A 16561-nucleotide genomic window follows, 5' to 3' on the forward strand; every position below is an offset into this window, starting at 1 on the left:
AGAGCCTTAACATTTATGTATGATGAAGAAACAAACACATCATTTTATGGGCAGCACAAATCATAATTTCATGAAAATATTTTTAAAAGGTATAAGGAACATTCAGCTAGATAAAGGTGAAGTGTGTGACTTCAGGGGAAGAAAGATTTTATCAGTTCAAGAGAGAAATAAAATAGCAGATGCTATTCTGAACTTTAACTTATTTCCCAATAGTAAAATGATCCTCATTTTTGCAGTAGAAGTGGAGTTATTAGGTCTTCGTAGATACATTAAGTTCCATTCAGCAGTTAACTTTCGAATTTCTATTTTTAATAGGAAGCATAATCGTGTAGCATCATGTAATTAAATTCACAAACTATCAGCATTTTCATGTCTTTGCATGTTGTGCCCCAAATAAAATAGACCATATCTTTTGAGTAGACCATTTGTGCATCAAAATGCTTTATTAAGTCAGATATTTAGCATTTTATTGTACAGACCCTACTGTTGTATGTGCATTTACATCTTCTAGATGAATGAAACTGACATGATGTAACTAATGAACTATCTGATATTTTTAGAGTCAGCGTATGAGGCACAGCAACCACTCCACGGAGAACTCTCCAATTGAAAGACGAAGTCTAATGACCTCTGATGAAAATTATCACAATGAAAGGGCTCGGAAGAGTAGGAACCGCTTGTCTTCCAGTTCCCAGCATAGCCGAGATCATTACCCTCTTGTGGAAGAAGATTACCCTGACTCATACCAGGACACATACAAACCCCATAGGAACCGAGGATCGCCTGGGGGATATAGCCATGACTCCCGACATAGGCTTTGAGTCTGCAGAAGCAAACAAAAAATTCATCTGTTGACAGTTTGCCATAGCACTGCTAGGATAAACCAATCATCTTAACTTGGCAAGTACAGCACAGTATTTACTGTGCTTATGGGCTGTTGTCATTTGATGCTAAATAAGGGGCAAAAAAAAAAGTACATTATGCCCTTAAGTCTAGATGGTTATTAGATGCCCAGTCATATAGATATTTTTAAGCTCAGCATTTACATAACAGTACCTTTTGTTTTCTTCATTAGATTTAGACACATCGATTTGTAATTTAGGGTATTTATCAAGGCACATATAAAATAATTTCCCATGCTGGAAATTCCAAATGACCAGTTCCAGTTGGAACCAATTTATAAACCAATTCCTGTTGGAATTTGGGCGAATCGACTAGAAAGTCTACTTGAGCATGTTGCAGTCAATTTAAAAATCTGAAAAAAAAACACCAAAAACCTAAAATTAAGAAAATCAAAATACCAAAAGAAGCCAAAACCAGGTATGGTATTTATTTGCTGGAATTTAAATTTACACTTAAAGTTGGAATGTATATACATTTTAACATATGTTAATGTTGACAGAATGACTTTTCAAACTTACCAAATGTATTGATAGTGCCAAAAAAACCCACCTCAAATTAATGCAGAAATTATACGCTCTCCTCACATTTTATATTTTTGTTTCTTTCCTGGCACAGCTGTTGTATTCAAAGTGTTTTGCTTTTTGTTTAGTCCCTACTGTTAGCTTGTTTGAAGTTGGCAAAAAAAAAAAAAAAAACCTCAAAATTTCTTTAGCAGTGAGAGAGAATAATATAGAGAAGCCCAATCATAGCTGATCACAGGAAATGGAAAACGGGGTGTTGTTTCCCCTTTCCTCTCTCTGAGCACAACTACATACATCCAGGAGTCTGAAGTCAGACAGGAAGGATGGCACAGATCCTCCTGAGTGCGAAGCTAAACATCTCCAGGTGGGAATTCATCTCTCCAACTTCCCACAAACATGGGCCTGTATTTCCTGCCAGCACAATTGCATATCTTTCCATTGCTTCATTCAGTCTCTGTCTTTGAATATATAAATGTTCTAGCCCTTCCCCAAATTCTTTATAGTCATGCTAAGGATTTTTGTTTTACATGGAAACATTCAATTTTGATATTGAAAGCTGCGTTTATACAAAATGATTAAATGAAAAATGTGAAAACAAATGTTGAATTTAAAAGCTTGCAATAAAAAGTAAACTCACAGATTCAGAGTATATTTGTTCACTAAAATTACAGCATTTTTATTGTCGAGAATTACAAAGAATTTGGAGATTGAGCTGCCTTATTTCTAGTGAACACCCCTCTTCACCTGTTAAGTCTTGACAGTTTTTCCAGTGGCTAAAATTACAGAATTGGTGACCTTCTGTCTTATATTATCAAGGAAGCCTTAGATGCACTATGATTCAAGGAATTATTGAAATTGACCCTTTTATACAATACACCAGTATCTTTCAGAAAAGACTCTTGTTTCTAAAAGTCCACAATGCATGCATTTTTCTAAAGCCCCAGTAGGATGAGGCATAAAAATCCCTTTCTACTGGTACATGTCATGAAGCCTATGTTTGGAAAACAATAATAATTTATTTCTATTACCTTATTTTCCTCCCACGCCTTTCAATATTTACGCTCTCAAAGCATGCACCCGTTAAATAATTTTCCTGACTATAAAAATAAATTTCATATTCTTGATTAGTTATACATATCTTGAACCCCATCATGACCTCCCACATTCCCTCCCCTCCTGTTCACTGTGCATACTCCATTATGAATCTGTTTAGCTATGATGAGGATGCCTATTATTATGTAAGTTATCTCACATATTTGATACAATTGAAAATATGGGCTCAGTAAATTCTAAAAGTTAACATGTGATATTGGCTTGTGAGGTTCTTTTGTCATCTAGTGAAGCTTACAGAACTTTCAGTTAAGACATGTAAAAGAGCTGTATCCATTAGACACTTTAATAAACATTTAACCTGCCATTATTGAATACTTTGTTAGAGCACAGAAGAGCATTTTCCAGCAAACGAAAATATATTTATTACATGTACAGCACATATTTGCATGAAAAAGAAAACATTAGCCAAAACATTTTTCTATATGCTTTACTGGTTTCTTGTTTGTGCGCATTAAAGTATTTAATTGCAAAGAGTGCATCAAGGTGATAAATTTAGACTAGACAGCTGTTCAGCTTTTTCTGTAGTAGCATTAGCAATCTGGTCATTTAACTACTTTAAGATATTTACATTTTATGGCAGGTAGCTGCAACAGCATTTACTTATATTTCCTAGTCAGCAAGATTACCATATTCTTTCAATTTTTAAAAATCACTTGTTTTTAAAAGCTTCTTGAAGCCTTGTTTCTAAGTCTTCCATGTCATGCTGATGAAGAGAGAGGTCTATTCAATATCTGTGCACAAAACCAATCTGTCGTTTACCATCAAGTGTCTACCTGTTTTGCTTTGCATTCTTATTCAAAAGCTAACAATCTTGGAAAGGGTATAATGTATATTTTCTTGATGGACATATTTGAAATTTTACTTTGATTTGGCATATTCTTTTCCATTCCTTTTGTAATAAGTTTATCTTCTCCAAATAAATAAGAGATATACAGTTTCCTTTTTTTAAGTGTTAGAGTTTACTGTGTAAATGATACTAAAATACAGATATATACTAAATGAAAGTTTTATTTTTGCCAAGCATATCAAGCAACTTTAAAAAATACATATTCCACAAATACTTTGTTTTTAACTTATTTTATTTCAAAATAGCAAATGATAAGCAGGAGAAAAAGTCTTACAATGTTTTGAGGCTGTTTTACCTTGTATAAATCACATATTCTGTAACTTCAGTATATGTAATATCAGAATATGTAAGTTACATATTCTGTAATTTCAGTCTGCGAACATGTAACACTGTAGACTCATGTGACAATATGAAAATGTAGTTCTGGGAAAAAAGAGAATGCAATTTGTCAATCCTGATGTTAATACTCAAGGCTATAATGTGACTCCAGTATTATAATCAACAATGTTATCTTGTTTACTCCAATATTTAAAGCAACACTTGGAAATGTTTATAAATGACTGATGATTCTCTCTTATCTTTATACAGTTCTATTGGAAAGCAAATTGAAATTAACAATTTAGACTGATAGTCTTTCCTAATAAGAAAGTCTTAATTATGTGATGATATGTCATTGCACTTAGTCCTTAATGAAATGAATTTTTTAAATATAAAACAAATTCTAAGAAAATTATTTGTTCCCTTTGAATAATTTGTTAATTACTTTAATTATTGTTGTTTGCAAAATGTATTTTTGGAATGTTAACCACTTTTCATACCTGCATACTTGAACTTGTCTTTTGTGTGGGGGCCTTAAAATTCATAATAGGAAGCTAGGGCAGTGAAAGGTAGGGAGAGAAGGAAATTATGCCCAAAGATAGTTTGCAAATTTAAACCCTTGAATGAACATATCATAAAATGTTGTGGAGACCCAGGATGTCAGTCAAGAATGTTTCTAGGCAACCTTAATTTGCATGCTAGTGTATTTTTTTAGTTATACAATTTTATTTTGGTATTTGCTAAAAAATAAAAATGATATAATGCCACTGTAGAAATTGCCCTATATATTAATATTTATACTACCTCTTCTCTAGAGAAGACAATCTGTCTTTAAAGAGAAAAACACTTTTCAATAAGTAGTGATCAGATTTATTACTCTTACTGCTAACCTAGCTGCAAAACTAAATGCATAAATTCTTAAAATATACTTTCCCTTTAAATTTTAAACTGTTTCCAAAATACTCTTGTCACCCTTCTTTTCTTCCATCTTAGTGGAGTTTTCTTTGAATTGGTTCACAGTTTATCGGGACACAAGGTTAATTTAAGAAATCTGTCATCATAGGGAACAAAACAAACTGCAAGGGGATTGCCTTTGTGTGCAGTTTGTTAAAATATCTAGCTCTAAGCCTAAAGAGTAGATCCAAAAACTTGATATTTAAGTGCAGCTGGTTTGGAAATTCAAATTTTGTTGATCCTTAATGTCTCCTGTGGACAGTTAGCCATTTCCTACGTAAGGGTATGCATTATCTTAGACTCCCATGTCATTGGAGCAAACTTCATATAAATGTTTTAAATAAATGGGACTGTACCCCTTATTTCTTTTCTATTTCTGCCTTTGTGTTTCATGACAATGTTGCATGTTGTTTTCTTTTTAATTATATAAAACTCATCTTTGAATGACTATATGAATGAAAACATTATAGCAAATTGTGTAATAAAATTTGTTTTATTCCTTCCTCATATCTTTAAATATTGTTAATACTCTGTTACTAAGTTACTTACTCAAACTGTGTCCATAGGGCAGAGAACAGGCCACCTCTTTTACATAATTATGATCAAACTAGTCAGTACAATAGTTGTCAGCAGACAACAAGGATAACTTTTTTGTTGTTGACTTAAACAGCCAAGTTAGTCAAAATAGTTAAACTGATTTATATGGGCAAAGAGCTACAACATTCAAAAATTACTTTGTAAAGATTTCTTCTTTTATTAAAATGAACTTTCTCAAATGAAATACCCCCTCTTATAGCAACTATTTTTATCTACTTGTGGATAGTTTAATCCCAAATGCTTCCTATAATTGAGGGGCGGTATGAGAAGACTAGAAAATTTATCTCATCAGATAAATTTGAACAAGGGCTGTAACTCCCACTTACCATGAGAAACTTACAAGTAAGAGTGAATAGCAAGAGTGTTGGAGAGTCATAGATACATATGAAACTTTCCTTTGTTTCTTTTGAAGTATGTAAAATGTTTGCAGAGAGATGGTAGAAAATGTTACTAATGAATTTAGAGTGGTCTGGGGAGTATACTGATGCATCCTCTTGGAAAATTATAAGAAGTTAAAAGGAGAACTACATAAGAACCCAAAGTGACTGGCCTCTAGCTTTTCAATATTTTGTAAGTGTTCCTGGTTATGTTTTGAACACTCAAATTTCTCAACAAATGGCTATATTTATGTAGGGGCCACTCTTGCCCTACTTGCATGCCATTTTTCACACACTTTTAACTGAAGTCAGTGTGAATTCTGTATGCATAAGGGATGTATCGAAGATGCAGGATCATTAATGCTATATTGTTGCATACTATTTTTCATATGCCTTACAATATTTTCTGGGACGTTATTAAAATGAAAACATTTTATTGCCAAAATAAATCTATGTTGTTACTTCTTATCTGCATTAGCAGTAGAAAAATAAATAATGTAGCAAAACATATATTGTATAGTACAAAATTATAAAAGATATATATTTTGCCAATAATATGAAAATAGATTGAGGAGAAAGAAGCACATTTGTTATAGCACAAACTTATAACGAAATCCACTGTTAAATTTGGCAGTCGTATTTTTTAAAAGTATATAGATTTAATTCTAAGTTTTATCAGATTTATTTCATCTACCATCTTTTTAACTTGCTGCTTGATACTTTTCCAGCAATTTACTTCATAGCCTTGCAATCTGTGGATGTAATTTATTTTATTTTATTCCCTTGCATAAAATTTATTAAATGTTATTTTGTGATAAGACTCATACTATATTTACTGTTCTTATTTCTGCTCCTTCAGTAACAGCTACTAAAAGCAATGGCAAATGAGCTCATAGGGGCCCTCTAAATTTTGGACATGTTTGAAATGTTTTATATTTTTCACAGCCTACAGTCAGAATGATAAATAAAGATGTCCCAACAACAACAAAAAAGTAAAGTATTTAGGGATTCTTTAATTTGTTTTTTATTGAATACCATTTTGAAACATAAGTTAAAGCCATTAGCTGTTTTGTTTTTGTTTTTTTGAAGGGGTGGTGGGAGGGAAAAACATAATTTTATTAAAACTAAAAATAAATAAGGCAAGTTGATGTAAAAAGATTTTACCAATTATTCTGAGGCTGTTGATATCCCAAGCTATTGCTATATCTCCAGGTACAAAGTGGACAAAAAATACTGACTTTGTCAAATAATTTTTTCTTTCTTTAAATTTTAGTTATTTATTTTAATAATTTACCCCCTTTTATTTTTCTTATATAGGTAAATGTGTAGCATTCTACAAGGCATGCTGGGTAAAATATACTATGCAAATGTATACAGTGCTGCATGTTTTGTTCTCCCTCTGCTTTAGTGGCTTTAAAGAAAAAAAATGTGTTGTTATTTTTGTGAACAAAAACATTTAACAAAGAAAATGCAGAGTGCATGCATAGAGTATCCTAATTTCTATGGATTTGTTTTATGGAATTTAAATGTGTACAAACCAACTGCATTAATTTTTTCTTTTATATAATAAATGAGAAAACACTGAAACCAGCGTTATACCTCTCTTTATATTATTCTAGAGGTATGTTCCTATACCTCTTGCAGGACAAAAATGTCTAAACATTTACTCTCATGACACATTCAATTAAATGACGATTTCCTGAATACTCTGCTAGGTGCTATGAGTTATTACAAAAGAGTATTATATTTGGAAGAGTGTGTAAATTAAATACACACACCCAAAATAGAATATATTAAAATATATGTGCAAATAGGATCGAATACAATATAGAAAAAGAAACTAGATAAACTAGAAATCCCTAAATGATTAATGTAGGAGTTATCAGAAGTTTCCAAAGGTATCCTGTACCCATAAGCATTCCATGGATGGCATATAACTTATGACTTGATATTTCATGTGCTCAGCGTCAGGTGACCATGCTATGACTCGATTGGCATTTGACTTTTCTCTCATTGCAGTGCACAAGAAGTTCAAAAGAAATGTGTACTATGTTGATTATTATCATTGCATTAACATTACACAGTGATTTACTGCAGCCAAGTTATTTCATAAACATTATCTCATTTAATCCATTTGACCATCCTGGAACATAGACAAGGCATAGATTATTAGACCCAACTACAAATGAGGAAACCAAAGATCATTGTAACTTTTCTCTGCAAAGTACTTTTATCTAAAAATACATGTATCAAATGCTTTTAAGCTGGCATACAAAACAATGCCAGGAATACAGTAAATGTTGACTGAATGTATGATACTTCAGTTATTGGAAGAATATTATATAGGACTGTCCTATCTTTTAAGGCATTTCAGCGAACAATCTGAAACTCCCAAATTGAAGAATTGCAGCTCAATGCAATGACTCCATCAACCTGGCCATATGCCTGAAGCCACCTCTCTGGTCATCAACACATCTCTTCTACTAGGATGGGTTGTGGAGAAACATCCTGTTGTCCTGTCATACAACATGCAGATTACTATAGTGGTTAGACTGTAGGCTATAACTCTTGCCTGTCTTCAAAGCCAAGAGCCAGCAGTAACCAGCTATGAGTTTGGAGCAATCACTTAACTTGCCTGTACTTCAATCTGTTTTTGTAGAGCAATTTTCCTTGTGGTTACAGGTCACATTCTCTTGTGATCTCTCTTCTTTGCATATCCAGTAATTTTGTTATTGGATTCGAGATATTGTAAACTTTCCATTGTGGATGACTTGATCTTGTATTCCTCTAAAGAATGCTGGACGGGTTTTGACAGGCAGTCGTAGATGAGTTTGAGCTGTCAAGATTTTTTTGAAGCTCCTTTAGGACTGGTCTAGAGTAGGACTTTTTTCTTAGGCTAATATAGCTCCTCTTCTAAGGAATCTGGGCTATCTACTGAATGTCCCATATATGTAGTGAGTACTCTTCACTCTGACTGAAGGGATCTCCAGAGGATTCCTGGTCCTTAGTGAGCTCTAGGAATTATGATGTTTCACAGCTCTCTGGTATTTGTCTTTTTCTTAGAAATTGTTATTGGCCAGCCCAGTGGGGTTTCTCTACAGGTACAGGTTGATACGCAGTCAAAGACTCAATGGCTCAACCTAAGTGGGTTTCTGGAGCTTTTCTCCGTATAGCTCCCTCCTTTCAGCTGCTCTGCTTCACAAATTCCAGTTACCTTGATCTCTTCGAACACTGATCTACATCTTCAACTCAAGGAGGCTGCTATGCTAGATTCAATTTGAGTTCTCAGCTCCTGTCACTGGCTAAGAATTGCCTCCAGGCAGAAAATCCAGGTAATGGTTAGATTCATCTCACTTGTGTCTCTTATCAGGGATCACAATCCTGTGCTGTGTGTTGTCCAACATCTGAAAACAGTTGTTTTTTATATTTTGTCCAGTTTCCTATTTGTTAATGATAGGAGGGTAAGTCTAGACCATCTACTCTCTCATACCTGGAAGTAGAAGTCTCGTTAACGACATTTTGCACACCACTATAATCATGGATAAATTAGTCTTTAAAAAATTTTATAAGGAGTCTGTTTTCACAAATAGCTTCATACGACTCAACAAACATTTCCAATTACTTCTATAGTAGTTCCAAATTTGTATTCCATCCCTAGATCCTATACTTGGACAATATTGCATTAGGCAAATTCCCCTTTTATGACACTTAGAAAATAATTTGGGAGACCAAGCCGTAACTTCACAAGTTAATATGGATACGACAACCATTTAATAAGTGGACAGAGATATGTGGGGAGTTTGCAAAATGTCTTAGAGCTGCTAAAAGCACCACCTGCAGGGTGCAAGAATGGAAATATTAAAGAGTTGATGTAAATTAGTTATGCAAACAATACTGTTGTTTTGCTAAACAGCCTAGAGGGTACTTTATTATGTAAATATAAACATAACATAAAATGGATTAATATAGTAATTTTCTTTCCCTTCATATGTCTCCTCTAATTTTGGCTTTTCAGCCATAAGCCCTGAAAAAAATCAAAGGACTTTTTTCTTGCACAATTGTTCAGAAAGAGACAGGTTTTAGTCTTCAAAATTGCTCTCTGCTTTACAGGTACAGATTTTCTAGCTCAGTTAAGAAGAATTGTAGATTCTCAGGGTCTTACTTGTATTTTTCTATATATCAAGATAAGATATTTTATGGCTAGTAGATGTAGGGTGAAAATATGTAGTTTATTGTTGATTTCGTTTAATTCCATTCAGCTTTTGAGGATGGAGTGTCAGAAGAGTCCAAAATGTCTTTTATAGCTTCCCCACTTCTTTCTTTCTCTTCCTTTTTTACCAAGGTTCAGGAGAATAGAAGGCGATGGGGCTGTTTCTGATTGATTTCTTTGTGAAAGAGAAGTAAACTTGTTTCTTTTTACCCAGTTCTTGCCTTTAACAAGACCAGAGACTAATTATCAGATTATCTGATGAATCAAAGAAAGACCTTAGAGACAAACCCACTGCTTTTCCATATGTGAAAATAGAAGCCTAGCCAAAAAATAACACATGGAAGTAGAACTCTCTCTGATATCACCTGACCTAATGATTCACTTCTAGTTTTCAACTAGATATCCCATAGCAGAGGGTTGATTAAATACAATGTGACACTTGCATAGCATGGGACATAGCTATTCTAGGTGTACAGGCAAGAAGACTGGAGGGGCAGAGAAAATATTTGACCAGCTGTTTAACCAGTTTGGAATAATGGAAATTGCAGCTGCAAAGGCTAGTTGGAGCCATATTCTGGAGAAAAAGGAGTATCTAAGGTATTTGGACTTTCCTCAGTTTTATTGGCCACCACAGATTTTTTAATAGAGAAGGAACTTGATCAAAAGCGTTGCTTGGGGCAAGATTGACTTGAAAGTGGAGGGAGATTGGAGAGGGAAGAGCCCTGAGGTACAAAGACTTCGTAAGGCGACTGCTGTTAAGTGATTGTGTAGATAATGCCACTGGCTTCAGCTGGATTTCAGGGGCAAGCGGTTTGAGAGAGACGTAAAGCTTCCCTCATAGAACCTCAGGTCTTTGCGGGGCAAGACGTGTAACTTTCGGTGTAGTGAGTATGAAAGATGGGGGATGGGCACTAGGCATTCATTTAACATATTTACATTATGCCTCTGTCGAGGAAATGCAGGGAAAAACAGAAAACTGGCGAGGACGTTAAAGCAAGCAGGCAAGAGCGATCTGTCACAATCGCAGCCCGTACTACCTCGATCCCCGGGCTCAGTCCCGCAGCCTGTAGGTCGCCAGTTTATACAAACGAGAGAGCCAAGCAGGCGCCCTTCCCCAGGCTCCGCCCCTCCGGCCGCGCGCCTGCGCCCTCGCGTACCATCCGTCTCGCCTCTCTCCTCCCCCGCCCGCGTGGTCGCCACCACCGCAGCCGCCCGAGAGGAGCTGGGGGAGGACGGTGGCCCGCGAGGCTCGTCGCAGACAACGCGGCGGCGATGTCCGCGAGCCAGGCGAGTGCCGCGGCGGCAGCGGCGGGGCCTCGCACGCGGCAGGGCGCCCTGGCCTTCGGCCTCCCTCCGGTTCCCAGGAAGCGAACTGGCGGCCAGCGCGGGAGCAGCAGCAGCAGAGGCGGAGGCTCCGGCGCGTCTCTCGCCTCCCCTTCAGCCTGAGCCGGGGGAGGCCAGGCGGTCCGGGTGGCTGGAGGGGGGTCCGCTGCCCAAGAATGGGAATTCTCTTCACCAGGATATGGAGACTATTCAATCACCAGGGTGAGGGGCGCGGGCCGAGGGCGTAGGGGTGGGGGAGACGGTCAGCCCTGGCTGGCTGGGTGTGTTGGGGAGTGGGGGGGGTGGTCTCCGAATACTTCCGGATTGTGGGCGGTACGGTCGCGCGGCGTCTCCGCGCTGGGTCAGGGCTGCGTGGATGCGGGCCCGGGGTCCGTTCAGTTCCCACTCCCGAGTTCGGGAATGGTTTTTTTGTCTTAAGGGACCTTCTTGAAAAATCCATTCTGCAAATGCACCCATTGCTCGGATTTCGATCTGGAGTCGAAAAGGTTTCTTGCCCCACATCGGACGTCCCTGAGTGGCACGGCCTGGCCTATCCTGTAGCCCCTTTTCCTCCAGCAACTGGATTTGTACACCACGGAGAAATGCTGGCTCTTGGGTGAAGGTTATAGGTTATGACCCGAGCCGCAACACTGAGCGACGGAGGGTTGCAGAATGCGGAAAACATGAGGAATCGCTCTTGTTGAATACACCTCAGGTTTATGAGCCTTCCCTGCGCCTCCATCCCCCACTTTGGGGAGATTAATGCATCCTGATTGGTGATAGACCGCTCTCCTTTTCCCATATTTATATTTGTGTGTAAGGTTAAGCGTAAGATCATATTTGTGTTGATTATTTAAGTAGAGGGTGTTTTGGGGGGGCTGGATTAAAAATGTGTTTTACTGAAAGCATTTGAAAACTTGCCATATGAAACATTTGTTAATATAGGTAACTAATAAGTTACCTATATTACCATATAGGGATGCTTAAGTTCATCTGAATTCAAACACTGCCTGGAAATGCATATCAGGTTTATTAAAATTTGTTACAGATTTAACAGAAAGACTCCATAGTCATTGAGATACAATATAGTTAGTGGTGTTCATTTGTTTCTTTTTTAAGTCAAGTTGGGTGATTTATCATTTTTTGCTGTCAGTAACTTGGTTTGCTGTTCTCTCTTGGGTAAGCTGGTGGTGGTGTCACATCCCAAAGTTTTCCAATAAAGACTTAAACGAGTGGTGGCATCTGTTATGTACAGCGTATCCCCACTTCCTCCTTCATGACCCAGCTGCTCCTGTAAGGTGATGGGAAGGGAGCAGAACTAAACTTGTGATGGCTTGTGTATCTAAAAAGAAAAGAAAAAAAAAAAAAGATGGTAGTGTAGATCACATGATGCTCTGTGGAAGAGTAGTATTTCAAATGATTTTTCTGATAACGGGGATTTTTCATAAAGTGCGGAAAACCAGTTCTAAACTGCACTGTCTCTGGCGAGCTTTTCTGTTGGAAGAGAAGTGAGACTCAGTCATTCATATGGGTCTAGATGTTCTCAATGTAGAACACCAGATATCTTAACTAAGTGACTGTGGAGCCTACAAATCTTGAAAAGGTAATCTCTAGGTCTCAAGAATGAAAACTTACATTGCTGTAAAATTGGTGGTATTAGTAGTAGATAGGATCTATTCTAATTTTAAGCTCCATAATTTTTGTATTATTTTTAGCAAAGCTAGTATTTCAACTCTGCTATGAGATTTATAGTGCTTGTTGATTGAGTTCTAGTCTTGCAAGAAAAATGAGGTATCTCCACTTTCTGTTTCAAGTCAATGATAAAATTATTTGTGTCTGTAACTTAAGAAGGAATTAAAGCTTTGCCAACAGCTCCTTGCAGGTAGTAAATAATGAGAGTGCTATTGCATCATTACTACTAAAAATTGCTAGTAGGGTGCTCATGTTGCCTGTATTTTGTGGTTATTTTTGACTGGACACCTATTTCAGTGTTGGGAAATTAACAGAGGAACTAATGGAGTTAAGTTTTAGAAATTTGGATGTCAAAATATTGTGAAAATATGAATAAACTATTCTGCTAGATGGTGTGGTTGTCATTAGTAGGGTCACTTTTCAAAATATTCACTATTAAATCTAGTGTCAGATACTTGGTGGTCTTTTTGGTTCTTTTAAATTGGAAATACAAATAGATATTTTATATATGTCAGATATATCTTGGATGCTTTACTTTCCCTTCAAAAGATATATAACACAACCTATGTCCTTTTCGAAGGAAACTCTTCGAAGGAAGAATTTAGGGGATTGCAGAATTGGCTATCCTGATGAAACTTAAACCATACCATAGCTCTTTTTTCTGAAACACCTTTAGAATATAATTTCAGTTTAAGCATAACTTGGTCGAGTGCAGTGCAAGCTAATTGCGTACTGCTCAAACTTGAAAAACCAGAGGTTGCCTTTAGGTGATACTTGAATTGAGTAGATTATAAACTTTGTTGTAGATGCTGTTGTAGACATTATTTAAAGAAAAATGTTTAAACAGTTCCTAGTAGCTATTCTTGCCCTCTCAAAAGAGGAAAATGAGGTTCCAGTGGAGTGATTTTCCTAGGCCACGTGACTAGTAAATGCCAAATTAAAACACTGAAGAAATATGTTGCAGATATTGGTCTTACTAAAGAAGAGACTGGTGAGCCGTCTGGGTGGCTCAGTTGATTAAGCGTCCGATTCTTGATTTCAGCTTAGTTCATGATCTCAGGGTTGTGAGATGAAACCCAGTGTAGGGCTCTGTGCCAGCTCTGTGCTGGACGTGGAGCCTGCCTAAGAGTCTCTCTCCCTCTGCCTCCTCCCCCGAAAAAAAAATATATAAAATAAAGAAGAGATTGACATAATTTTTTTCTTTGATTTTACCCGCCCCCCGTGGTTTCTCAGTTACTAAACTGTAAGTCCTTATTACATTAGGACTTTGAAGAGTTGCCACTTGTGTCTTTTATTTTATTTATTTATTTTAAAGATTTTATTTATTTATTTGACAGAGCACAAGTAGGCAGAGCAGTAGGCAGAGGGAGAGGGAGCAGCAGGCTCCCCGCCAAGCAGGGAGCCCGATGTGGGACTCCATCCCAGGACCCTGAGATCACCCAAGCCGAAGGCAGATGCTTAACCGACTGAGCCACCCAGGCGCCCCACCACTCATGTCTTTTAATATAGAAGGGCTTGTGATCAGCAGTTTATTAAATATTTTTGAGCACCGTTCGTGCCAGGAATTGTAGGTGGTGAGGATAAAGCATGGAACAAAACACACACATCCTCCCTGCCTTTATGGAGTGTTCATTCTGGTGTGGGGAGACAGAAAATAAGCTAACTCCATCTCTATAGAAAATAACAGCAGTTAACATTTGCTGACTTATGCAAGGTTAGGGTCTAAGTGTTTTACACAGTTTAGTTGATTTAGTCTTCACAACAACCCTATGAGGAAGATTTCTCCCCATTTTACAGGGACAAAGAAATATTAGGTAACTTGTTTAAGGCTCTGCAGTTAAAAGAGATAGACCTGGGATTTTAACCAAGATCGTCTAGTGCCGTGGTTAGTGTTCTTTAAAAACAAACAAACAAAAACTATCTTTGTATAAGAAGGATTCACGTTAGCTCAACTTAGGTAACCTATGAGTAAGTTGTGAAATTTCCTTATTAAGCCTGTATTCTTCTTCTGATTGGTTCTTAGGAAAGGATTAAGTTAAGAATGAATGTTTGAAACTGCATGTGCTGCTGGAGCCTGGTGCTGGGAAAGCCACCTCTGCTGCTGGTTTTTTTTTTTTTTTTTTTAAGATTTTATTTATTTATTTGACAGAGAGAGACACAGCGAGAGCAGGAACACAAGCAGGGGAAGTGGGAGAGGGAGAAGCAGGCTTCCCGCTGAGCAGGGAGCCCAATGTGGGGCTCAATCCCAGGACCCTGGGACCATGATCTGAGCCGAAGGCAGACGTTTAACGACTGAGCCACCCCGGCGTCCCTGCTGCTGTTGTTTTTTATTGTATGGGAGTTCAGATATGTAGAAGAGTACATACTGAAGCTCAGTAGCCAAGGGTTGGACTATGACAATAAAATTTAGCTCCAAAATCATCCTTCTTGCAAGCTCTGTGGATATGCAACTGGATCCTTTAAATATTTTTCTGTTGCCAGCTGGCACAATATTCAGCTTTATCAGTAGACAGCATTGGAGGGACATTGCAGGAGGAAAGTTTCTCTTCCTGGGTACAGTGTGCTTTCAGCAGGTTCTGCCCTGCTTTAGGAGTGTGAACACCTTCTCTAGTGGCTGGCTCTTGCACTGCATAGTGGTTAGCAGCTGCCCGCAATTTCTAGCACCCACTTCAGTTGATTTCAGCGTGGAGGCCCTCTGGCAAAATACCTCTCAATGACGTTTTCCCCAGTACCCTAGAGGGAGAATTTGCAGCAAGATCCACTGGCCAAGTCCCCACAACTACTTCTTGCGCCATTCAATGAGCCACAACCAGGCCCCAACAAGGTGCACATCTCAGTCCTGGGAGGTGGGAAGAAGCTCTAGCTCAGCCCCTAATTGTAGTGGATTCTCCTTACATTTGTCAGTCCCATACTCTGTAGAGTTATTTTTTATTAGCCAATCCCTCATTACTTTGATCCTCTTTAATAGTTATTTTCTTTATACTTTGCAGATTCAGATTATTGTGTGGTTTCTCTTTCCTGATTGCATCTCTAATTTTGTCATGTCATTGCTTTTCATTCAGCAACCTCTTAGTGCAAAAGAGAAGTTGTTTTTTTCCTGAAACTTCACTACCATTGTTATAAATAGCACGTTAGTTTTCAAACTTTTTTGTTGGTGATACTTTTAGATTTTGAAAATTGAATTTTTAATACAAAGTGACTTGATCTTTATATCTTCCAGATCTGATTTATTTCTTCATACTCTATTAAGCACATGTTTTATTCCAAGCTCTGTGCTAGGGACTGGGAGAATGATAGAGAACATGACAAATGGGTTTTTTGCTCTATGTAAGATAAAATTAGGGTTTCATATAGTTTGGATATGAGGTGAGAATGAAGAATCAGGATGACTCCCAATTTATCTGCCTTAGTATTTGTGGTTTTTGACTTTGGTGTGATTCACAGAGATAAAAGTCCTCCAGGATGACAGTGACATCTTTTCTTTTAATTTACTGACTGGTAGTTGGAGGAACATATATATTGACTTTTAGAACCTGGCAATGAATGGAACTGGTAGGCTGCCTGGATGAGTCAAAAAGAAATGAAGTGGGGAAACAAGGAACATTTTCATGACAAAACAGTAAAGTATTGATTGGGAAACTGAAGCCTAAATGATAATTCACAGTTCTTTCCAAGCATTGTAACAGTGGGTGGTTGTTTGGGCTTC

At 37.3% G+C, this 16561-nt stretch overlaps 2 protein-coding genes across 9 annotated transcripts in view; both read left to right on the top strand.

Annotated features, from left to right (window-relative positions):
* The window catches only part of CACNB4 (calcium voltage-gated channel auxiliary subunit beta 4), a 244231-nt gene extending 237022 nt beyond the window's left edge, over window positions 1-7209 (top strand). For all 7 annotated transcript variants that reach the window (XM_073884080.1, XM_073884084.1, XM_073884088.1 and 4 more), the window contains one exon: window positions 561-7209. In XM_073884080.1, coding sequence (XP_073740181.1) covers window positions 561-821 — 261 coding nt within the window. In that variant the 3' untranslated portion in view covers window positions 822-7209. The remainder of the gene's footprint in view (window positions 1-560) is intronic.
* A 3822-nt stretch (window positions 7210-11031) lies between these two features.
* The window catches only part of ARL5A (ARF like GTPase 5A), a 34896-nt gene continuing 29366 nt past the window's right edge, over window positions 11032-16561 (top strand). For both annotated transcript variants that reach the window (XR_003205125.2, XM_025855965.2), the window contains exon 1: window positions 11032-11385. Coding sequence is in view for 1 of the 2 variants with exons in the window: in XM_025855965.2 (XP_025711750.1) it covers window positions 11340-11385 (46 nt within the window). In the remaining variant the exon portion in view is untranslated. The remainder of the gene's footprint in view (window positions 11386-16561) is intronic.

This window comes from Callorhinus ursinus, unplaced genomic scaffold, assembly GCF_003265705.2.
Source record: "Callorhinus ursinus isolate GAN/ISIS: 27379988/994484 unplaced genomic scaffold, GSC_fseal_2.0 scaffold2, whole genome shotgun sequence".
Classification (NCBI taxonomy): Eukaryota; Metazoa; Chordata; class Mammalia; order Carnivora; family Otariidae; genus Callorhinus; species Callorhinus ursinus.